At 35.3% G+C, this 24937-nt stretch overlaps 1 protein-coding gene and 1 long non-coding RNA gene across 4 annotated transcripts in view; one reads left to right on the top strand and one right to left on the bottom strand.

Annotated features, from left to right (window-relative positions):
• Positions 1 to 24937, top strand: part of DCC (DCC netrin 1 receptor) — a 1201126-nt gene that overhangs the window by 1061548 nt on the left and 114641 nt on the right. For all 3 annotated transcript variants that reach the window (XM_032152264.2, XM_058438331.1, XM_058438332.1), the window contains exons 17-20: positions 5376 to 5608; positions 11029 to 11167; positions 16191 to 16298; positions 23479 to 23673. In XM_032152264.2, coding sequence (XP_032008155.1) covers positions 5376 to 5608; positions 11029 to 11167; positions 16191 to 16298; positions 23479 to 23673 — 675 coding nt within the window. The remainder of the gene's footprint in view (positions 1 to 5375; positions 5609 to 11028; positions 11168 to 16190; positions 16299 to 23478; positions 23674 to 24937) is intronic.
• The window catches only part of LOC116468533 (uncharacterized), a 64183-nt gene continuing 41073 nt past the window's right edge, over positions 1828 to 24937 (bottom strand). Inside the window, exons 2-4 of the long non-coding RNA XR_004248076.2 lie at positions 5488 to 5588; positions 3755 to 3884; positions 1828 to 2227 (exon numbers count right to left, since the gene is read on the bottom strand). This is a non-coding gene — a long non-coding RNA (uncharacterized LOC116468533). The remainder of the gene's footprint in view (positions 2228 to 3754; positions 3885 to 5487; positions 5589 to 24937) is intronic.

Genomic DNA, 24937 nt, shown 5'->3' with positions numbered 1-24937 from the left:
TCATAGTTTTGGTGCCCTGATACCATGCTTCCATCTCCTGAGCAGCTTGTCTCCAATCAATGCCATCTTTGTCCCTGCATAAAGGTTGCCAAATGCCTAAATAGACACTTGCTTCTCCACACAGGGTCTTTCAAACTAAGATGACAAGGAAGAGCTGGCCTTCTGGGGTGGTTTGCATTAGGCTGAGTGACATATGTGGTATCTTCCTGAGCTGGGCCTCCAGGTCACCCCAGCAGTGCCCAGGGCCTCAGGACCTTAAAGGGATAGCTGATTTAAGGCCTTGTCACCCTTAGGAATTTTTCTGTTAGTTGGACTGTAAAGGCAGTACATAAGAGTAAAAGGGCTCAAGAAACTGAGAAAGAAATGGGTAAGATGGTGAGATCCAAACTATTTATGGAGGCTATTTGTTAGCATGCCTAGGCTTAGTCCAAAATACAATAAGCAACACATTTGTAGGGCTATTCAGAGTCCCTGGAAAGTCACTTGACTACTTCTCCAAACCCCTGCCACAGACTTATGTCTGAAATCTCCAAGTAAAACCCAAGTTCCCTCTCTAACTAATATATTGAACCTGCCCCCTCACACCCTTCAGACCTCATTTAACTTGTCAGATATTGTCCCTTTAACGAAAACAGAGGATCTGAGATAGCAAGCATCGGAGAACATGGGACGTTACTGAAGTTTGAAATTTGGATGAGTTGGAAGAAATGGTTATAAAATAAATAGTGGAATCCCGTGGCTTCTACTCCTGCCCAAATTTTTGTGAGCTTAGTGCAGTTTGTTTGCCAAGTGTACAAGCTTCATTAGTAGACTATCTTAAGAATACAGTTGTTCTTTGAATTCATAATTGTTATATGATGGTCTCTAGAAAATACTGTCACTGTATTGATTTTAGTAGTATAATTTAAGGCAAAGTTGCTATTGTAGTCTCTTTGAATCTTTGACCATTGTTTCCAGGTCTATGACCTGTCTAAAGTAGAATGCAAAATCTTGGGCAGATGTCAGTATGTTTATTTATCTGTGGAGACAGTATATATCATTCATTGTATAATCAAAGGGGTTCATGACTTCTGTAAAAGAGTAAATAATTACCCCAGAGAATATTTACTGTCAAACGTGTTATCTCCAAATATAGAAAAATGAGAAAAATTGAGGTTCAGTACACAAACTAAGAGCTAACATGAGGGGTGTCTGGGATTTTAACTTTATTCTCTTGCTCTGCTAGCAACAAGATTCTTTGTGAGCAAACAGGCCACTTTGGCTGCACCACTGTGTCCCATAATTTTCCTTTTGTGACCATCTCTGTCCTGCCTATGGAAAAAGATCCCCAGTAGCTGCTCATTGCCATGGTGACTTGGCACTTGTGATCAGGCCATGCAAAATGATACTACAGTCGGTCTTTTCAAGCTCTTATTCTCTTGCCAAAACTAGTGGCCACAAGGAAGGACCACTGAGGTGGCAAATACAAATTGCTTTTCAATCAGAAACTGGAAAAGGTGAAAGAATTCAAATAAACTGAAAGTAAGTTGTTCAGAAAGAACCGTTGGAGTCATTATGAGCTTCATTCTTCTTAGCATTTGTTGCATTAATTCTAGCATATGACATTCCCAAAGTGGTTTCTAAAACACCAGTGATCCAGGCAGTTTTTATTTTCTGATGACTCAGATCCTACAGGAACTGAGAATTGAAATAATACTAAAAGTTGGAATTTGTGTGAGGAATTTTCTTTTTGGAGAAAAGCCAGTTAAGGGGTTCGAGAAGAATGCGTGATTCCAGCCCTTTTCAAAAAGGAAAGAAAACACTTTTTCTGGAAGTGGCAGAGTTATTTTATTTTGCTTCCACATGTCATGGAGAACAAAGAACAAATACATGAAATCAAAGGTTAAAGAAACTCATTAAATAAATGTGTCAGTGCCATGTAGAAGGCGTCCTCTATCTCTAAGCTTCTGCAAAGGAGTACCATGGACAATCTTGAACAAGGGCCCGTATAAAGTAACTACAAAATATATCACAGGCAATAAAACCTCAAGTTAGAATAAGCATCAGGCTATAGAGTTTTCTGCACACATGTGCTCACAGATGTTGGTGAGCTCCGGAGTCTCATCCCATACTGGGAATATCAGCATTAGAGCTGCTGAAAGTCTCACCTGGCCCAATGCGTTAAGAGTCTCATTTTTGCTGTAAAGCCCTTTATTTCTTGTTGTCTTAAGGACAAGATATCTTGAGCCTGGGGAAGGGAAGAAGACAAAAGTAAGAAGACTAATAAAACACACTGTTGAATTGATTTATTCTCAATTGCTTTATCAATGTTAAAATGAAGTACAATCCACATGTAAAATTGCATCATTATTTTTAAAGTTCATTTTTTTTTTGAGATAGGGTCTCATTCTGTTGCCCAAGCTGGAGTGCAGTGGTGCAGTCATGGCTCACTGTAGACTTGACCTCTTAGGCTCAAGTGATCCTCCCACCTAAGTCTCCTGGGTAGCTGGGACTACAGGTGTGCCCCACTATACCTGGTATTATTTTTTTTTTTGAGATGTAGTCTTGCTATGTTGCCCAGGCTGGACTTGAACTCTTGGCCTCAAACAATCCTTTTGCCTCAGCCTTCTAAAGTGTTGGGTTTACAGGCGTGAATCACCACACCCATCTAAAGTTCATTTTGAATGTTAGTATAATGACTCAACATTCATGGGCACTTACCAAAACACCTGTTAGGAATTGAATGGATTTCTTTCTCAGCAAAAGTTTTGAGGCTATATTTTGTCTTTTACTAAATTTTTTTTCAATTCTCTTGAATGTAACCACTCAAAGTCAGCGTATAAATCACCCAGTGGTAGGAAGAGAAAACAAAAAATGTTTTGTAGCAACAAAAGAGTGTGTTAAATTCAATTATTCAAATATTAATAGTTTCTGACCTGAGAGAAAAAAACAATATATGCAATATGTATTAATAGCTGTGCTTGCTGTGCACGATAACGCTCTGCTTTGTGGGAAATGCTCTATATCTGCATCAGACACTAGGTTTTTATAGCAATTTAACACCTGAAATTGCCTAGTGCAACACATGAAGTGAATTTTTTGTTATTTAATTCTAATTTATTTAAACTTAACTAGTTCCTATAACTAGTGGTCATTGTACTAGCACAGCTCTGGAGGAAGTGTCAAGTAGGATGACAAGCCACACCTGAAAAAATATTATTCCATAAAATGGGAAAAAAAAAAACTTGTGCAGCAAAACAGCATGGCACATGGATACACATGTAACAAACCTGCACATTGTGCACATGTACCCTAAAACCTAAAGTATAATAATAAAAAAATAAATAAAAATAAAAAATAATAAAAAAAAGAAAAAAAAAAGAAAAAACTTGGCCAAGGATAGAAATTTCTGGACTGTGTAAGTCCATCAATAAATACCACCCAACACCCTTGCTTGAAATTTGAGAGAAGCATTCTGGAACTGACTCCAAGAAACTCAGTAACAATGGTCATGAATAGTATACCCATTTAAGATCAGAAATAGCAGGATTGACTATTTCCATTTCTTGAAGAAGAATCACCCCATTTCAAAACCTTATGTATGGCACCTGTGAAAAAACTATACAGTTAATATATGTTTACCAATAAAACTGGATTAAGAAAACAGTAAAATAGGGCAAAAGAGGAGTTTGTAAATTAGAAAACTTCCCATATGTGTATCACGTTCTTCTTGTAAAGCCAGCTGAAAATAGAAACAAGTAAAACAAAGTAGCACCTGCTTTAATTTGGCAAAAATGTCTTCCACTGCTCCACAAACCAACGAATGATTGGAATCCTTGTGGAGACTGCAACGTCTTCTCTTTCCCCTTCATCATTTTATAAATCTATTTGAGTTTAAAGGATCCCTTAATAAAAAGAGACATCAAAGAAAATACGGAAAGCCTGGGCTCTGTCATTAAATTTTAAACACAACTCTCTTTCTCTTTCTCTCTCTCTCCTTTTTTTTTTTTGTTTTTGTTTTCAGTTTTATATTTTGCTCCAAAGACCACAGACTAGTAAACTACTAAATAATTCATTGGAAAACAGAGTGATGAATAGGGGATAGGCATTTGAAATGCAGTGGACAAAGTGAAGTAATCATCAAAACCAGCCAGCAGTCACTCCACTTTAAACTAGACTGTTGAAAAAAATAAACCCTGTATTATGCTGCTGTGGACACCCAACATCTTAGTAGGTCTCATCTCCCCGAATGTCATCATAGGCCCAGCCTGAAAGTTACATTATCACATCTTACTATTTTTCTTAGAATATGCACTACATAATATAAAGATTTTTTAAGTGTAAATGTCTTAAGTACAAAATCAAATGCTCAAAGTTAGGCTGTTACTATGGCCACAAAATCAACTTCTCTTATTCTGATATCACAGCATAAACATGATTATAAGGTGTTTTGGAGAATTTTGTAAAAACACACACATCATTTTGCAGATTCCCATTATATTATGGATCAAAGCATGTATATGCCTCAGTGCCAATCTCATAAGTCTGTAGGTAGTTAATCCTGTCTTGCCATCCAATAATATAAAATTGTAGGAATGTGTAATGTGGGAACTCCTACTAAGACTAAAATCTTTGCTAATTACTCTGTGAGTATGTGGGTGAAATCACACTTCTACATTTTCAAGGGTTTCAGTCTAAGAAAGCCTGACAAACCAGGTGCTGTCTGAAACTTAATTATCAAATAGATAATTGATCCATGGGATCATGTGTACCTGGTCACTCTGGTTTTGTGCAATCACAGCCACACACAGGTTGCTGTGGATGTCAGGGTACTTTGTTCTTTATTATTTATTTTTTTTCTTGCCTAGGAAATGTGTTTGCAGATATAAGCTAAGCAACAATGAAAACATTAGAGAAACCCTATTAAGTTAGAGAAGGAAGAGAAAATAAACAAAAAATTAGGTATTAGATAAGCAATTAGCTTTTTGTAGGCAGAAATAAACTGGAACCCCCATTTTTATCTTATTATTTTAAATTACATAGTAATAAAACTGATCAATTCTATAACTAGATCTTTTAAGAAGCAATGTGCAACATTTAAAAAATGGTCTTTAAAATATATAAGCAGAAGTGACAGTCAAACTGATAAAACCACTCTAAGAGAATGAGTAAATTATAGAAAATATTCAATTACTTTTTTGCAATATAGCAATACTGTTTCTAATGTGTTTTCCGATTGAATTAATTACATTTTTTTTCTGTTCTTCTCATGTTCCCTTTCATCATTATTGCCATGCATTTAACTCATTGTGATGTGTTACCACTGATATTTATTTTTTAACGCTTTTATTTACGTATTTATTTGTTTGTTTCATTTGGTGGGTTTTTAAACCCAGATCCCACTGACCCAGTTGATTATTATCCTTTGCTTGATGATTTCCCCACCTCGGTCCCAGATCTCTCCACCCCCATGCTCCCACCAGTAGGTGTACAGGCTGTGGCTCTTACCCATGATGCTGTGAGGGTCAGCTGGGCAGACAACTCTGTCCCTAAGAACCAAAAGACGTCTGAGGTGCGACTTTACACTGTCCGGTGGAGAACCAGCTTTTCTGCAAGTGCAAAATACAAGGTGAAGTTCTAATTGATAGCATGAAATTTAAAATGAACTGACATTTGTTTAACGCATTGTTTTAAACCCCTCCTGGATTGTCATGAGTCATTTTGCTGCTGTGTATCTATGTGGAAAAACAAAGCATTTTAATAACTCAATATCTAAAATTAACATGAGAATAATTGTATTTTAGGAAACAATTCTAAGGCCAGGTAGGAAAACATCAAGCGCTGTAAAACGTTACTTGCTTTTCACTAGATGCTGAGTTTGTATAAATGATTTGATTCTGTACAAGAGAATGCCATTGTCCCTTTAAAATAGCAGAGATCTATGTTAATTTTCTGGATTTTGGTATCTTTTTTTTTTTTTTTTCCATTTGGAATCTAGATTGATTTGCAAAGCGACCCTATTAATGTCACAGAGACTCATCTTTCAGTGAATATAACTGGGAATAGATAAGTTGAAGATATTTTTTGTATTCTCAGCACTCTAAGCCATTAACATCTACTTCATTTAGCCTTGAAAACACACTATTATGGTAAAGAAAACTCACAATCCACACTCCCCTTTAGCTAATATGAATTCACCAGCTCTTTGTTCTTATCCTTATCACAGAGTCATCTCACAACCTCTTTAAGAGCTCCTCAGAGATACATATTTGAGACAGTCATTACCAGTTTCAAGTCTCTATCAACCAGCCTCAGGGATCATAACAACGAGTTATATACTAAGATAATTTTGTTACCTCCTAAAACTGCTATGATGTTAGTATATATAGACAATATACAAATGTAGACAAAAATGAGAAGATCAACAAGTAGTTGTCAAGAACCTACTATGTACCTAGAAATGTACTACATCATAGAGATGGTTTATTTTGAAAGAAAACATGGTGTAGTCATTGTTACTTATTACATATAATTTTAGGATGAGTTATACACTCAGCTCTATGGATAAACTTAAAAGAATTCATAAGTTATTCGAGAGATAGAACGTATAAAAACACATTTAGAACTTAAACCTTCACAAGATACTGATTGGGAATGAAGAAGTCAGTTTTGAAAATAAGAGCATAAATGCCACCCAACAACTAAGAAATCAGATAGTTCAACCCTGGCCATCTGTCTTCTTCCTAATCCTTTTGTGTTCTCTTAACCACTCGATTGGGGTAGCTCTTGAGGAGATTTTAGGTCTCCTGATACTTTAGCCAATGTTCTTTTCACTGAACGACCATCCTCCTGAATCCAGCCTCAAGCTAGTAGTGATGTCGGGGGGATGAAAATATTTCAAGGATGCTTTTAACCCCAATCCTGGAGCTATAGCTAAATCCCACCACCAACCTGTAAGCTTGCCTCTCTCTGCCTGCAGCCATGCTGGATCTTCCTGTGGTGTCTTTCAACTTTTAAATGGCATAAAATTCACATTTCATCATAAATCAGATTTTAGTTGAAACCATTTAAAGACAGTTTTCTTTGGTACTGCTGCCCTGTTAGGTGAGGTATTTGGAAAAACTCTCCAGGCAAGTCTAAATAGTATCATTGCTATAAGGTATGTGGTAAGTACCCTATCCATCTCCTTACACTAGTAGATTTAAGATTCAGCAGAACTATAAATAAAGATAACATTAGCAGAAGAGACAACCAATGAATCATACGAGACCATTAAAGAATATCTCTTTTTATATAGATTACCCAATTCTCTAAGTTTACTTTTAGAAGGCTACTTTCTCCACTTTAAAAATTTTATGTCATAATTGCTGTACTTGGTAGATACATTCATTTCACAGAATGGCCATGGCAACTTTGCCAGAATGTGAAATGTTCTAAGGAACAATGATTGTTTTCTTCAGAATGGTTTGAGTTCCAAAATTTCCTGAAGCAAATTATTTCAGTTGAATAGTTACTACAGCAGACATGGAATTACTGAATCTCACAAAGAGTGCCTGTGAGATGAGACCCAGCCCAAAAAGATTTTAACTGTTCCTCTTCATTTTCCCTGACAGAAGGCTTTCAATTACTAACGTACTATTCCCTCTCTCTCTCTTTTTCTCTCTCCATATATATCCATACCCTGATTTGAGGAGGGTTAGAGAAAACTAGAAAGATATAAAACAAATTTAAATTTTACAAATAATGGCGATAGGCTCTTTGAGTTTTCACTTTGTACTTTTCAAGCCAATGTCGTATCTTCATCTCATTTCCACTACAGCTTTAAAAGGTAGGCAGGACATACACACGATAGGAAACAAACAAAACGTACATGGAGCCACATGACCTGGGCTCAAGGGTTGGCTTTGCAACATCCTATCATGAAACTTAACCGGCTCAGTCTCATTTTTCTCATCTATATGATGGGAATAGCCATACTTACTGTAAAAACAATGAGATTCTTTGTAGTTAAGTATGAAGACAGATGTAGGTGATATAACTTGACAGAAATTCCTCATTAAACTAGAGCTGGATCTCAGGTGACCCAATGGCATCATCCAGGGATTTCCCCACAGGAGTGTCCTTCTAGTTCCATTTAGTCCCAAATCTATAATACAGATGCTCATGTTTTGATTGTCTAAAACCCTGTATTAACTTTCCTGATCAAATGGAGACATTTTCTATATGTTTTTCTATTAAAGTATTTAATCATGATGTTTTATATAAATTTCTATTCAAAATATATCCATTGAGTGTTGACTATGAGTGTTGACTAGTGCTTACTAGATAGAATATGGATGTTACAGAGGATATGAAGTTGTGAAGGATTCAGTCTCAGCTCTCAAACTGCATACAACTCAATGGGGGGAGCATATAACACATGCTTAAAATTACATACAACAAGAGACAATGCATGAAATAATGTAGCTAAGATTTATTTAATACTTTCTCTGGGCCAAACACTACGTTTTACTTGTCTTAGTTTGCACTTTAAATAATGCTATGAAGTCAGGGCTATGGTCGTCTTCATTTTACACACAAGAAAAGTAAGGCTCAGGCTGGGCTCAGTGGCTCACACCTGTAATCCCAGCACTTTGGGAGGCCAAGGCGACTGGATTGCCTGAGGTCAGGAGTTCGAGACCAGCCTGGCCAATGTGGTGAAATTTTGTCTCCACTAAAAAATACAAAAATTAGCTGGGCATGGTGGCGGGGGTGCTCCTGTAATCCCAGCTACCTGGGAGGCTGAGGCATAAGAATCGCTTGAACCCGAGAGGCTGAGGTTGCAGCAAGCCAAGATCGTGCCATTACACTCCAGCCTGGGTGACAAGTGCGAAACTCCATTTCAAAAAAAAAAAAAAAAAGTAAGGCTCAGAGAGGTACTATCTGGTTATTCTATGCTCACAAAGATAACTGGCCATGTTGCTCCAAAGTATTTCTAGGCTTTTTTAAGATAAGCAGTAGCTTTCTATAAGGTTTTAGAGGAAACTCAGTAATTCACGGTATTTATAGAATGCAAAGGTGTCAATCTAGAACACAAAGACGATCTTACTTGTTGGCCTCTCAAATGCCAGTGGTGTCTGTGCCCAGAAACTGTTTTTATTGAGATATGATCGTTCTCTCTTACCTAAAATATTTCTTATTGCCTCATTTCTCCCTTTTATTTCCATTACTAAGACTTAGAGGTGTTCATGAACATGAAGGAAGGCAAAAATGGAAGTAATATATCTGCATGTCAGATACTAGCTGACCACTTTGTGTTTTATTTGATGGAGTTTCATCTTCCTGATTATACCAAAAATATTTACATTTATTTAGGGCATATATTTTTACATGTTTTCCTTATTTTTTATTTTTGAGATGGAGTCTCGCTCTGTGGTCCAGGCTGGAGTGCAATGGCCTGATCTTGGCTCACTGCAACCTTCATCTCCCAGGTTCAAGCAATTCTCCTGTCTCAGCCTCCCGAGTAGCTTGGACTACAGGTGCATGCTACCATGCCCAGTTAATTTTTGTATTTTTAATAGAGACAGGGTTTCACCATATTGGTCAGGCTAGTCTTGAACTCCTGACCTCGAGGGATCCATCCGCCTCAGCCTCCCAAAGTGCTGGGATTACAGGCGTGAGCCACAGTGCCAACCTACAGTTATTTTTAAGAAGACTTCTGATAAATATTTGAGGTCATCACTTTAATAGGCTGGATAGGCAAATCACCGAAATGTTATTAGTACAGTTACATATTTATCTGGTGGTGTAATGAAATATACAATTTTCATAACTATAACCTAAGAAGCATTCGTAGTAGAATTAAAAAAAAAAAGATATCCCTTCCTACAGTAGTAAGGGTAAGATACATATGATATGAATGGGGGAAAAGAGCTTTTCTTAATTATTTTAGACATTTAGACATAAAAAGATAATAAATGTAATGTTTTAAAATAAAAGTATTTAACTTTGAAGAACGATACCTCATACCAAGCACAAAATTATATTTATGAGAGGAACAGTTGCATTTTCTTTGCTTATATGGAAAATATACTTTAATGTATTAAACCTTGTATCATGTTTTTTCCTTATTACCCGTTTTGATATTTTGAGTAAGCAATAAAGAACTATAATTTACTTTCTACTAAAATATCTCTAACTTGTCATTTAAAAGTCAAAGAATAGATTCAGAAGACGTCAATAATACCAACACCACTTTAAACACCAATGTAATCCTTTAGTATTTATCCAGTTTGCTGTTCCTTCCTTGATCAATTGCTCCAGTTACCATTGTTAAGTGTTTGTTTAATGTGAAGTCTACACAAAGAATGAAAATGATGTGACACAGCATTGCTTTTGTCTCACATTCTCTATAAGATGTAAATGGATTCTGGAAGCAATAAAAGTTTAAACCTTAAAGGCTTTTTGAGAAACATGATGAGCAGTAGAACTCTAATAAATTAACTTTGTTACAAGTGGAAAATAGTAACAATGGTCTATTTAAAATATACAACATTAAAACTTATGCCAAAAAAACACACAGATTTTGATTATAAATGAATTAAGTTCAATGCAGAAAATTTCAAAAATTGAGTTGACAGAAGGAAGTGGAATTTGTCCTGTTGTTCTGGTTCTGTAATAAAGGTATGTATTTAACTTTGAAAAAAGATATGTAAATACCAAGCACAAAGTGGTATTTATAAGAGGCATAGTCTCATATGCCTGATCATATGGAAAATATGTTTTAACCTATTAGACCTTTCAACCTATCTTACCTCGGAAAATTTTCTATCTAGTAGCCCCTTTGGACAACCATAATACCTAATTTTATTGGTTATACTGTAGATGTATAATCAGCCAGCATGAACTGGTTAATAGATGGGAAGTTGAGTCAGTGCTATGCTCTACTCCTCTGCTATTTGGGAGTAGATTACTTTTGTGTTGGCTTATTTAATAGTCTTTTTATATGTTTTGATTTACCAAGTTGATAGAGTTTATTTTTTATCTCTTTGCTATTTCCTACTTGTGTAGTCAGAAGACACAACATCTCTAAGTTACACAGCAACAGGCCTCAAACCAAACACAATGTATGAATTCTCGGTCATGGTAACAAAAAACAGAAGGTCCAGTACTTGGAGCATGACTGCACATGCCACCACGTATGAAGCAGGTATGTGAGGAAATGTCTACTTTGGACCCTTGATAATGGTGTTTCCCAGGTTCTGTGGAAATTAGAACATGTGTTCCCTATGGTGTCTCAATTATACCTTATCCTATATAAAATATTGCATCCTCTATGGTTCATAGCACTTTTATATCTAAGAGTATTCTCCTCACGCTAGAAAAAAAGTGAATCTCCAATGGCTTAAGTAATCTGCTTTCATGATTAATACATGGTTTCTTCAGGGTGTTAACCCAGGGGATCTGACTATAAATCTTCTTTTCACTACATTTAAGTAAAGAACAGAAATCCATCCAATGAACTCGGTCCAAAACAGTTGTGTCTTTGAACAATAGTCATAGTAAGTATTTCTCATTTTGAAAAAAAAAAAATAGATGCAAAACAAAGCATTGCATTACAACTGAAATCTCATGGGTATTTGCTGTGAATAACCTTGGCTGGATATGGGAAGGAGTTTCCAGGTGGTCTTGTTCACTCCTGGGAAATGGGGTAACATAATAGAAGACCTTTATGCAATTTTAAATAGTTCAAATCTAGGGTAATGCAATTCACTGTAATTTTTACTGGTCACATTTACTATGGATCATAAATGTAGAGTTTATAACCTTAACAAGGATGCAGTGTACTTGACATTTATAGTTCACAGAAATCCAACTTCTGAAGAATCCAGGGTTAACATGTTTTTTTTTGATGGGTTTCATAATATATCATTTGTGGGTAAACTACACCAATTTTCAAATTTAAAAAAATGCTAATAAAGCTCTTTCCTGGGTAAGTTGAATTTATCTTTCCATTAGAATTTGTCCCATGGGATTGCAGTTCTAATTTTTATCTCCAACTATTAGTTTAACTATTAGAGTTCTAGTGAGAATATTTTTACATATCTGTGGATACTTCTTTCAACAAGAAGATTTCTAGTTGACCTAATTTAATTTTAACATCCTATTTTTCTATTTTACCTGTTATTATCTCTTCTTCTCAGAATTCCACCCTGAATGCAGAATGTTCACAGCTTCTTAGGGTTAATAAGACCAGCTGGATGAAATACATACTATTGGATAGAGTAAACAAGTAAACAGTCTACTCTTCGTTTTTACTTGAAAGGAGATGAATGTAGATAAATGCGAAATAGTAAGAAATTTGGCCTTCCCTGTGTGAAAGAGAAGTAGTAGTATTTTCGTCTTAATATAAGCAAATTCACTCATTTTTTTCCTCATAAACATAAAATGCACACCAACATCTAACTTGATATATGCACCCTATTGACTTCTCATCAACCGCCTAGCCTTGTAGGGGCACCAGTGATGAGACCCATTGCTAACAAAAAGATATTAACTTTTAGAAATGTGGTTAGTAGAAAAAGTAATAATCTGGACAAAGGTGTAAATAGCACATGGATAGGATCCCTGAGTGATGATGAGAAGCAAGAAGTAATTCACAAGTGTCTGCAGGTTTTATAACTGTGAGAAGGAAATTCAGTGAATAAAATAAAGTTTGCTTCCAGTTCTGCAGTAAGATAAAGACCATATGGGGCTACACCATTATGTGTTGAAATGGCTTGTGATAAAGATACAAGTGACTGGAAATTTTTTGAAATCAAACATTTCATTCTGTCCAGATAATGAATCCTTCATTTGATTTTGGGTAACTAAAGTAAAATAAAAGTGATAGGAAGGACACCTTAAATAATTAGGCCTTGGAAAGAGACGGGCATCAGCCTTATTATTCCTAGGCTATAGAAATGAGGAACTATTGGTCTATCTCCTCGAGTGCTACCATAGTAATTATTTGACTCCACCTTTTTTATTTCCTTGTACGTAGATTCAGTTTCACCAAAGAGAGAATATTATTGGCATCTCTTGAGACAGGTGATCACACAGCTAAGGAGAAGATGGGATAAGACCATGGAATTCCCAATTGATATTGCTACCAAGCTTTCATGATATAGAGGAGAGCTTGTTTTCCAAAGAGAAAAAAACAGGTGCTTCTTTAAAAGGAAGAGGAGAGGATGGGATGCTGGACAGTCCAAGTAACAAATGCCCAATACAATTCCTATGGCTGAAATCTTCTGAAACTTGAATGTTACCTTCCATTCATGTACTTAATAAGGAAATGCAAGTATAGGAAAAATTGAGAGCCAAAGAAATCAGAGGGCAGTGCTTGTCTAGTGGACCAAGATATTAATTAAGGGTTTTTAATAATGTTCATTTATGATTGTCATGCTTTCAGATAGGAACTTGGTAAGGAGAATATAGTCTATGTCTTTGAGTGAATTATTGTCCAATAAAAAAGAAAAAGCATTTTTCTAAATTCCTGAAGTAATATCAGAAATATAATCCTAAAATTGTGGACAAGTTAAAATCAGAGCAAACAAAATATAGAGTCTGTCTGGAAAAATAAGAGGAAGTTTCACAAAATAAATGAGGTTTGAGCTATGGCTTAATTGAGTCATCACATACTCATTCCAGGGACTTCCAAAGGATGGAAAACTCATGTGCAAAAATACCCAAGCAGGTGTCAGAAAGATGATGTGTTAAAGAGACACTTATGATTGGCTCAAAGTGAGTTGAGCACAGTGTTCATGGGACAACAAGGGGAATGAAGTACATAAAAGAAAGTAGAATATAAATCCTAGAGGTCCCAGTGTTTATTTTTATTTATTTATATTTAATCCAAAGAGAATGGGTAGGCAATGGAGAATTTCTAGAAATCATTCCAGACAGAACTCAAGAACTCAGGAGAAGAGCAAGGCAGAGGAATTCTGCCTGACTTAGTAGGGATTATTGAAGTTGTGAGGGCCGTATTATTTTTCAAATATTAAGGAGCAATGTGTAGTTCATATGATAATGCTAGACATTTAGGCCATTAATTCCATTACCAAATTTTTATTCACCAATATTCACATGACTTGAGGAAAAATAAGAGCTTGCACAGCACCTGAATTAGATTGGTTGTTAGATTTTTTTAAATTAAATAACTAATTCTTCAATGTATTATATTGATAGCTAAAGTTGAAGAGTCACTTTATCCTTTTTGAATACGTAACAGATTCAGTGAAGCAATCTAATCATCATCATTTGACTATTTTCTAAACAAACATCAATTTGAATTTTAACATAGTTAAGATAAAACAGGCTATTTTCACTAGTACAAAAGACAAAGATTTTAATTACTTCCATAAGTGGAAAATTCCTTATTACGTTTGATGTATACTAATCTAAGTTATTTTGTGGTTATATCTTACCTTCCTATTCACAGCTGGGAAAATATCCTGAATGACCTCTCTGTGAGAATAATCCTTCTTTAGGACAGCATTGTCTTTTTAGTATTTTGCCATAATGAATCTGCATTTCTTGCAAGAATGTCCTGATCTGGTTTCATTAAGCCATATATATCATATTATATTAGACTGCATATGTTATTTTATACTGTATTAGTATATATGCAGTCTTTTTACTAAGGGATCAACTACACTGGACTTATGTTTTCTTCTCTTTCTTTCCCCCCTCCTCCTAATTCTCTTTCTCCCTCCATCCCTTCTTCTTCTTTTTTGAAAATGTGAATATATTAAGTACATTGTCGATGATTAAAATTAAGTGCATGTTTGGTTAACCTGGAATCCCAGTGACTTTGAGGATGAGGGTGTTGGAAAGAAAATGGTATGATAGATGGGAAAGATTGATGTCTCCTCTATCTGGCTCATATTCAGAATACTATTCAGGAAGAGATACTGGAAAAACAGTGTTAATAATGTCCAGATTCTGCAATATATGACCAACAGAAGTACCAAAGAGAATAGGGTGAAGATGAGTTCAGAATTAGAGACTGATTTCTAACTATCTTGTCATACACAGAATTTTTATGTGGAGACCAGGAAATTCCTCCAGATCCCAAACATAGAACCCAATATGTTCTGAATCTGCCTTTGTTAGACAAAGGGTAGCCAGAGATGCCATGGATAATAGACTTGTGGCATTGTGAGCTACCTAAAAGGAAAACTGTCTTCTAAAACATAAGAAAGTGAGACAGCAGATTGGAAGAAGCCTAGAAGATGCTTGGCTAGCTTAGCCAGTTTGCTGCCACCTTTAAATATTTAAAATTTTGAGTACACCATGTGGGAGAAGTAGCCTTAGGAGCAGGACTTCGTGCCATCCTACTTCATGCTGGATTGATACTAAGACACTCATAGATATTTTTTACCTCTTCTATTTTAATTTCTCATGTGTGCCCTCCTGTTGGTTTAGAAGATGCCTAATATGTCACCTAGCTAAGATATTTTGACCCCAGTTTTACCTCATTTTAAAAACTTTTTGGCTTTTAAGGAAGTATAGATTTAGGTGACATTTTTATTTATAAATGCCTGCAGTTGTAACAGAATTCTTTTGAAGACATATAATCATCCAGCGTGGCAACATAGTGAGACCCATCTCTACAAAAATCAAAATTAGAATTAAAAATGAGAGTGGTGGTGTGCAACAGTGGATCCAGCTGCTCGGGAGGCTCAGTGGGAGAATCACTTGAGCCCAGGAGGTTGAGTCTGAAGTGAGCTATGATTGCACCACTGCACTCTAGCCTGGGTAACAGAGCAAGACCCTGTCTCAAAAAAATTAAATAAGTAAATAAATAAATAAATAAATAATAAACTAAAAAAAGATATGTAATCATCAATCTCACTGAGTATACATTTCTTCACTCTTATAATGATTCTTATATATTTAGTGTGAGCTCACTTGAAATACCAGTTGTACTTTTCTCCTTTATATTCACACATACTCTCTTCTGTTCTCTATAGTCACACCTTGGGAATCATTTGATTTCCATAAAAATTATTAATTTTTGTATCCTTGTTGGCTTATTTAATTCAAATCCTTGAAATAAACTGTAAATGGCAAAATAGACGTGATATACTTCTTGATAGATTCTGAATGTCAACATCATGATGAAAAGTTCCACCAATGTTTATTTTCTTTCACATCCAATGACAAGGCCTTATCTCTGTCTTACCTCACAGCCCCCACCTCTGCTCCCAAGGACTTGACAGTCATTACTAGGGAAGGGAAGCCTCGTGCTGTCATTGTGAGTTGGCAGCCTCCCTTGGAAGCCAATGGGAAAATTACTGGTAAGCATCTCCACTTTCTCTCCCAGCATAGCTCTCCTTTGTCCTGTAATTGCTTACCCCCTACATGAGCTGCTCCTGCCTTTCGTGTGGCATTATTCTGTCTCTACATCTTAGCTGACTCCGTGACCCTTTCTGATTGTCTCTTCTTTCCCCTTTTGACCGTGGAATTTTTCTAATGGTACACACACACACACACACACGTCATTTGATTTGCTTCATGAAAGGTGTATATTTCAATTAGAATAGACCTTTTTGTTTTTCATTCTCTGAAGCATTAAGACAGCCTTCTAATGGAGTGCCCCTGAGTATAAATGTCTATAAAGAAGCTAGTTGTTTGGCAATTATGAAACACAAAAGATGCTTAATGACTATGGTTTTTTTTTGTGTGTGTGTGTGTGTGGCACATAAGGAGGTTTGGGGATTTTTAGTTTCTCGCTTAGGTTTTAGCTTCTTACTTAAATCATAAAGTTCACAAAACACTTAATATTGACTGACAGAAATTGAACATCATGAATATTTCACAGTGACAGATTTTATTTTGCCAAATATTGCTGATAACATCAATGCCTAATTAAAGCATCCATTAGAAGCCTGTAATGTTAATTTAGTATGAAAAATATAATGGAGTTCTATCAGAGATTTTGCATTTAAATGATCACTTTAGGCTTTTAATAGATGTCTCCATAGCATATAATTATTATGAAAAATATTGTATCACTCAAAATGTGAACATTATAGTCTAATTAACTTGAACCATTGGGTTAGGAACATGTAAGAGTCACTCCCTTTTCCTTCTTTTTTTGCATGCAAGAGCTGGATAGCACTATTATAAATTAACAAAGTAATTCAGCCATCCTCAGATACAGAGAGATAAGCATGGAAATTATACTTTCAGAAGGCACACTTACTTTATGTAATTTACTTTCTGAATTTTGCAAAATGAAAAGATAATGTGAAAATTCCAAATGTGATTGAAATTTAAGTTGAAGATTTGTTTTCTCTAGGAAATTGCTCTTAGCACAATAGCAAACAGAATTTTTATTTGAGCTGACAAATATGGAAAAAGAAGAGAGGCACAAAATTTCCCCAAGATCTTATATGTTCACTTGTCAGTGTGCCAGGCCTTTTAAAACTGAGACTGGCTCCTTCCAATTTTCTTTTTTGCCCCCTCCTTGTTATAATCTCTTTTCATTGGTTCTGTGTCAGTACTTGTGTAGCTTTTGATTTGTTTATATTTTATTTTGTTATAATCAGTTATTTATAAGCTTCTGGGAAATCAACAGATAATAAGTTTGAGGAGAAAAAAACAGAAAGCTGTCTAAATAAAAACAGGTTCTGATAGAAAAGGATATGTTTTTGGCGAAGGAAAAAATAAGTCATATTCTCCACTCATTTGAATTCTCCACTCTTATTTAAGTAAATCTTGTCAATGTAAACAATAGAATAAGTTTTTAACTCTGAAAGAAAGCTTAATTTTGCTTCTTCAGGAAAAAAAATAGAAGTCTAGCCCATATTAAGAAATGCAAATTAAGCAATAAAATTGTATATGCCAAAATCACAGTGCATATAAAAGAAACTTTGTCCACACACTTTACTTAGATTTATACGTTCAATGGATCTTACTATTAAAAATCCATTCTCTCACAATGGAAAAATAAAAGTATGGAAGACAAAACTTTTGCCTTTAAAAGCCTGGCTCATTTATGAAAACAAAATTGTATTATCAAGTTGAGATATTTCTACTCAATTTAACAGGGGGCAAACAATAAGAACCCTTAAGAGAATTTCTGTGTCATGTGTATTTTGATTTATTTATTCAAATTACTTCCAGAAAATAGAATGATAAAATATTCAAAATACTACACCACTAAGCAGAGGGCACAAATTTGCTATTCTCAGCTTCCCATGGAAGTGCAACAATTAATAATAATAATAAAAATTAAAAAAAAAGAGCTCTTTCTCAGTGTGGCCAGGTAAGATGTATGCCAAGGAGGGATGTGCTCTCATGTAACCTCTGTATTTTTTTGTTTTCCTAAATCTTTCATGTGTATGGCAGGCAGTAGAGCAGGGTAGTTAAGAACTCAGGCTTCTACATGAAGAAGTCATTTAACATCCTTGATTCCCACTTTCTCGGTATCTCACCTGTAAAATAAAGATGGTAATAGAACTGCACTAGAAGAATTGTTGTAATACAGTGCCGAGAAAAGTCCCTGATACCCAGTGGGCACTGACACGAATCGGCTATTATTATTCCAGTTTGAAATCCATTCTAGGGTGAGGCTTTACTGATGTGCTTTATACAGAATCCAGATCATCAATTTTTAAATATAAGTACTCAAAAAGATTAAACAAAAAAGGAGGAAATTCAGATAATCCCAGTGCCTAAATTCTCTGATCATAAACTGGCAACTTAGGAATTTGGACTGACATTTTCAGAAGAAGATGATTCAAAATATATTAAGCATTTATTATATGCTTGGCATTCTTCTAAGATCTTTAGTATGATATAAGGGATTACATATTCCTATTATTCCATTTTAAAATGAAAAGCTTAGGCCTTTCCTGAGTAAATAACTTACCCAAAGTCAAATAAGCAAGAAGTGGCAGAGCTAGGATTTAAAACTCAGGTTTATACTCTTAATTATTACACTATGTTTTGCTCCAATTTATTGGTATTCTACTGGTCTAAATCAGTGATTTGCAGCTGAGATTTTAATTTAATTCATATGAGAAGGGACTGAGCATGGTAATTTTTAAAAGCTTCCCAAGTAACTTATTGTATAGCCAGAGATATGAAACATAGGCCTAAATAAATGCAGTGCCCAACACTATTTAAGATCTGAGGCTAACACAAATAGAAGAGTTAGGTCTTTCAGAGATTGTTTCCTTATTAATACAGTCTAATATGTAAGGTTATATTCTCTTTTTCTGTGTCATTTGATAGCCTAGTTTAATTTGTCTCCCTTTTGTAAAATCATCAAACCACTTTTCTTCCCACCGCCAGGATATAGCTTCTCAGTCTGATTTGCAGCAATTTCTTCCAATTGATATTGCTTTCCAGAAGGCAGATCTTTTTATTCCCTTTGTTACTTTCTCTGGAAAAGTGTCTATAGTAGAGTTAGGGATTCTGAGGTTTAAAAAAAAAAAGAGAAAGAGGCCGGGCGCAGTGGCTCATGCCTGTAGTCCCAGCACTTTGAGAGGCCGAGGTGGGAGGATCACCTGAGGTCATGAGTTCGAAACCAGCCTGGCCAACATGGTGAAACCCCAACTCTACAAAAATGCAGAAATTAGCCAGACATGATAGCAGATGCCTATAATCCCAGCTGCTGGGAAGGCTGAGGCAGGATAATTGCTTGAACCCGGGAGGTGGGTGTTACAGTGAGCCAAGATCCAGCTATTGCATTCCAGCCTGGGTGACAGAGCAAGACTCTGTCTCAAAAAAAAAAAAAAAACTTGGACACAGAGAGTAAGTATACAAGTACAGAAAGGTAGTGAGAAACCAGTACATTTGTTCAACCTGTGTGGTTATATAGAAATTTATAAGGTAAGGCTTCAATAATGAATTCATTATCTCTCAAATATACCAAACATACACATCCCAATGAAGTTGTTCGTTTTCTCTGAGGCCATTTTTTAGACTCTTGCATGATGAGGTCTGTTTCTATTCTCCATCTCAGTTCTTAAATTTTAAGAAAAGGGTAGGCTTCACCACATATATAAGGAATTTGCTCAGATACAATTTGGAATTGTCAGAAACTGATGTCTGCACCTTCAGCTTTAGTTTGATCCCAGAGCTGTCATTTTTAAATGCTTAAGTGAATAATTTTACGTAGATTAAAAACATAGTGAGGACAAATATTTTATCATCATCTGATAAATGAGGAGAGTCGGGAATCAGTGCAGTTGACCTGGGATGGGGGCAAAATTCTCCAATTTTCCAGTTTCATCATGCACTTAAAACAGTCCATGAAAATTTTTGATTTCATTAAATATCTAAATGTAAAACTTATGTACTTACAGGCTAAAGGATTTCATTCAATAAGTGACTTTCAATATTTCTTATGTGAATATGATTTTATTAGATTTTTGGGGGGAATAAAAAAGTAATAAGGTATGGCTCCTGAACTAAAGAAATGTTTTTATCCTTTTGAAGAGATAGGACATGCACATAATAGAATATATGTATGTATACACAAATTTTATAGATATCTTTTATATTTAGCTGCATATATATATCTCCAGTGATTTTTAATTCTTGCTATATATATATATATATTCACTATTTCTCTCTCTATATATATGTTCAGTAACTTTTACATAGATAAAAACATAGTGAAGGCAAATACTTCATATATATCTATAACATATATTTATTTTAGATATATTACATAGTAATATATGGATATTTATAGAAATGTATACTCAGTAATGTGTGTATGTACACACCCATATATATCTCCAGTAGCAGGGTCTTCTTTTCAATAGATGTGGAGATGTGGATCTTCATGGACAAGATTGGAGACTGCTCTGACTCAAAGAATATGAGGCAATTTTATTGATGTTTATCATGGGGGCTGAATTACAAAGGGATGGACACACGTGAGACAGAAGACAACTCCTTTGTCAAACGATATTCATAATCCCTTTTGAATTTTAGAACTCCAAGTTTAATATTTAACAGACAGAAAGGTCATATAACTTTTTAAGGTTTGTGAAATTCTTTATCTTGGTAAGGCTTTTAGCTTCAAAGCTCTCAACATCTCAAGATATTCATATCTTCATCATTGACATCACAACAAATGCCAAAAATGTACAGATCCCACATATCCATTATGTCCCTGACCTTGTTGATCACAGAAATCATTTGGGGTGTAGATTACTGAGGCTACCCTTGACCTATAGTATTAGAAGCCTGTTGTTGTATAGCAATATTATCACAAATGTAGCAGGTTAAAACTGTACATATTTGTTATCTTACGGTTTTTGTGAGTCTGGAATCTGAGCACAGTTTAGCTTTAGGGCCTCTTACAAGGCTGCAAATTGAAATGTTCACCTGGCTGAGGTCTCATCTTTGGTTTCACAGGGGAAATAGTTACTTTTAAGCTTATGTAATTGTTGTCATGGCTGTTGGCCAGAAACCACCCTCAGTTCCTGCCACAAAGTATTCTTCTCCATTGGGCAGACGTCTTCATCAAAGGCAAAAGAAGAGAGTCGGGTATCTGCTAGCAAGGCAGATGTCATGATCTTATGTAACACAATTGTGAAATTGATATTTCATTGCATTTCCTGTCTTCTATCGGTTAGAAACAAGACTTAGGACCCATCTACATACTGACAGAAAGGAATATACAAGGGCATGATATTACTAGAGGATGAGGATAATTGGTGGCCATCAAAAATTGTTCACCACATGTATTAAATCAATATATCCTGTCTTGGGGTCTGTATTTTATGATCTGTACCTATCCTTCAGGTAACTATTATGATTATGCAGATTTGGGAAATACCAAACCTAGGGGAAAGGTGAAAGTCAATACAAAATAGATGTAACTTTTCAGCATTCATCAAAATTTAAGAGAAATGGGCTTCCAGATGTTGGAGATTGTAACATTGCTTAATCCTATATAATCAGAAGGACAAAATATCCAGTAACGCATCCCCCAAGCCCAGGCATAATTCTATAAGGCACTATGGGATTAAGTGATGAGTGATACAAAATGGCATATGTGTTTTTACTTTATTGAAGTGTATTACCATGTTTATGGAGAGGATAGCTTGTGATTGAGGAAGGTTTCATAGGCCAGATATAGCTTAAAGTAGACCTTAATGGATGAGTACGATTTGGATGGCGTGAAGAAAGGTGGAATGGTGTGGGAATAAGCAGGAAGGAAGAATAATCATGGCATGGAGAACAGTCTTCCTGTAGCGAGGGTTTGTGCTGAGATGTACACAGTGTACATGGCTATTTTCTGAGTCTGAGAACCCTCTGACATAACCCTTAACCACTGCGAAGACCTGTGGGTGAAGGTCCCCAATCCAGCTGGGACAAGAGGGACTCAAAAGGAAAGAATAGGTAAATCAAAGGAAAACACTTGTTCTTAAGAAAACGACTTACAAAGAATGTATTTGATGCATAAATAGAATGAGGGACACTTATAGCCTATGTTATATAGATAGCATTGAAGAATTGTGGCAGAAATGGAGATCAGCACGACATTTGTTTATCAATGACACCTATCATGAGCGCCTTTAAAAGTGTTATCTGACAATATAATATAAAAGTTATTGATTAAAGTTTTTAAATTAGAGCTAGGTCACAAATTGGTTAAATATAATGTTAGAGTATAAATATGTGACAGGAATCCATGGATTTGTTTGGGTGCATATTAGACTATCATGACTGAGTACACACAACTAGCACTCAAGTAACATATCCCCTAACACAGAAAATCAATAATACTACATAAACATAGGTTATTAATATCTGAGATAATAACTAGATCATGTACAGTTATCCAGCAATACTTGTTTATTTGACAAGCTAGACTGGACTGGGAAAAATAGTATACTGATAAAGAATCCCGTACGTAGTCTGGTGGTAAAGAATATTGCCCAGACCTTTTGCCAATCAGCTTGGGTCACCTGCAGCTTCACCGTCTGTGAAAGGAAAGCAACAAGGCCCCTGGCAACCTCACTAAGTTGTTGCAGTGATCAAATATGATCATTTATTTATATTACACTTTAAACATGCATAGCATTTTATACCTTCCAATACATTTTTATTATTTAAGCACAAGCCAAAATAAATATTGTTTATTTTCATCATTGAACTACAGGGAAAATTATACAGACTTGTTATCTCTGTTTTACATTTTTCATCATGCTTTCATATTAGAGCAAACTAATAAGCAGGATTTATAGGTAGCAGAAAGCACACATTTTTAAATGTGACAGATATTTTTATTTCTAACAGCTTATTCTATTTTCTGATTCTGTACATTGCAGCAATTATTTATCTAATCCTTGCATTATGAAAAAAGGCATTACTTACAGAACTGTAGTTTACAGACTGTGGACATATAATAATTATTGTAAATTACATTTGGGAAACATGGGTGTTTGGAAGCAGAACTGCAGCATGTAGTATACCAAATTAAGTCAAATTTGTCTATTTATGCAGCTTACATCTTATTTTATACCTTGGACAAGAATATCCCAATTGATGACTGGATTATGGAAACAATCAGTGGCGATAGGCTTACTCATCAAATCATGGATCTCAACCTTGATACTATGTATTACTTTCGAATTCAAGCACGAAATTCGAAAGGAGTGGGGCCACTCTCTGATCCCATCCTCTTCAGAACTCTGAAAGGTTTGAATAATTTCCTATTATGCTTTTCTTTTCCTGTGGGATTGTTATAAAATAGCTTTGCACTCTGTGTTAGAAATGGCCCTGCACCATCTCTGTTGGCAACACGGCTGCAGTGGACATTCAAAATAAATTAAAATGTAGCTCTTTATGCTCAAAGCCAACATGTCAAAGAAAGATCTGCCATCAGCACATGGCAAACATATTTAACATGACTTTTTTCATTTACAGTCCTGCTAGAAGTTTGTATTGATGTCATGTATATTGGTTCTATTCAAAATATGATGAAACGCTTCAGCCATTTTATGTAAGGGGATAAAAATTAAAATGTATTGAATTATGTGAATAGCATACTATTGCCGACTTTAGGTATTTTCTTTCAGGTGCTATTATCCCTTATATATTAAAGAAAATTTTGATATGACAAGACAGAAAGTTCCAAACCAAAAAAAAACTGTATTTATTGTAAAGAGCCAAGGTAGAAACTATAAAAAATTGCAATATGATATCTAGAAGAAAAAATGTTCATACAGAAAAACACTAAAGCTGAATAGTGGCGATTACATCAAAATATTTTCATATAAGTACTTACTATTTTACAGCACAGTTTTATTTTTCTGGGGGACAAATGGTTTGAGGAGTCATTTAACAATTGAAAATAATTTGAATGTTTAATTCATTTAACTATTGAATAATTTGTAATAAGTTTCACAGCTAATATTTAAAGTTGTATATTTAAGGCATGATATGTGTTGTTCTAAAGAAAGATAACTTAGCTCTTAAATCTGTGACCACATCCTACCTCTGTATCTGGCAGAAAACTTAATACATAATAGTAAAGTAAAAAATTAGAAACACATGGATGATTGGCATCTCCACGCAGTTGTTTGACATGCTAAAAGAAGAGTCTTAGAATAACTGTGTAGCCTATTCCTCAATTCTTCTAGGAAAGGTACCCTAGTAAATAAGGGACTTTTGAATTCTGATGAGTTAGCTATTCAAAAGCTGGGTTTGGGTAGCAGCTAATCTGAAAGTTTGCCAACAACACACAAGCAAGCATTCATCCAAAGCTTGCATGACAGTTCTTAATGACAGAGTGGAAGTTGGGAGGAAAGTAGGATAGAAGTGAGCTAATCTTTGTCATCTAAATTTTGAGGACTTCATGTCTAAATCAGGTTTCACTCCAAATGAGCAATCAAAAGGCAACTGGTTATTCATTTTGTGGCAGCATGAAATGTAACTAGATAGTGTTTTGCAAATGCTTCAT

The sequence above is a fragment of the Hylobates moloch genome, unplaced genomic scaffold (assembly GCF_009828535.3).
Source record: "Hylobates moloch isolate HMO894 unplaced genomic scaffold, HMol_V3 SCAFFOLD_5, whole genome shotgun sequence".
NCBI classification, from domain to species: Eukaryota; Metazoa; Chordata; class Mammalia; order Primates; family Hylobatidae; genus Hylobates; species Hylobates moloch.
Note: the sequence above shows the minus strand (reverse complement) of the source record. Positions and strands in the feature narration are given on the sequence as shown.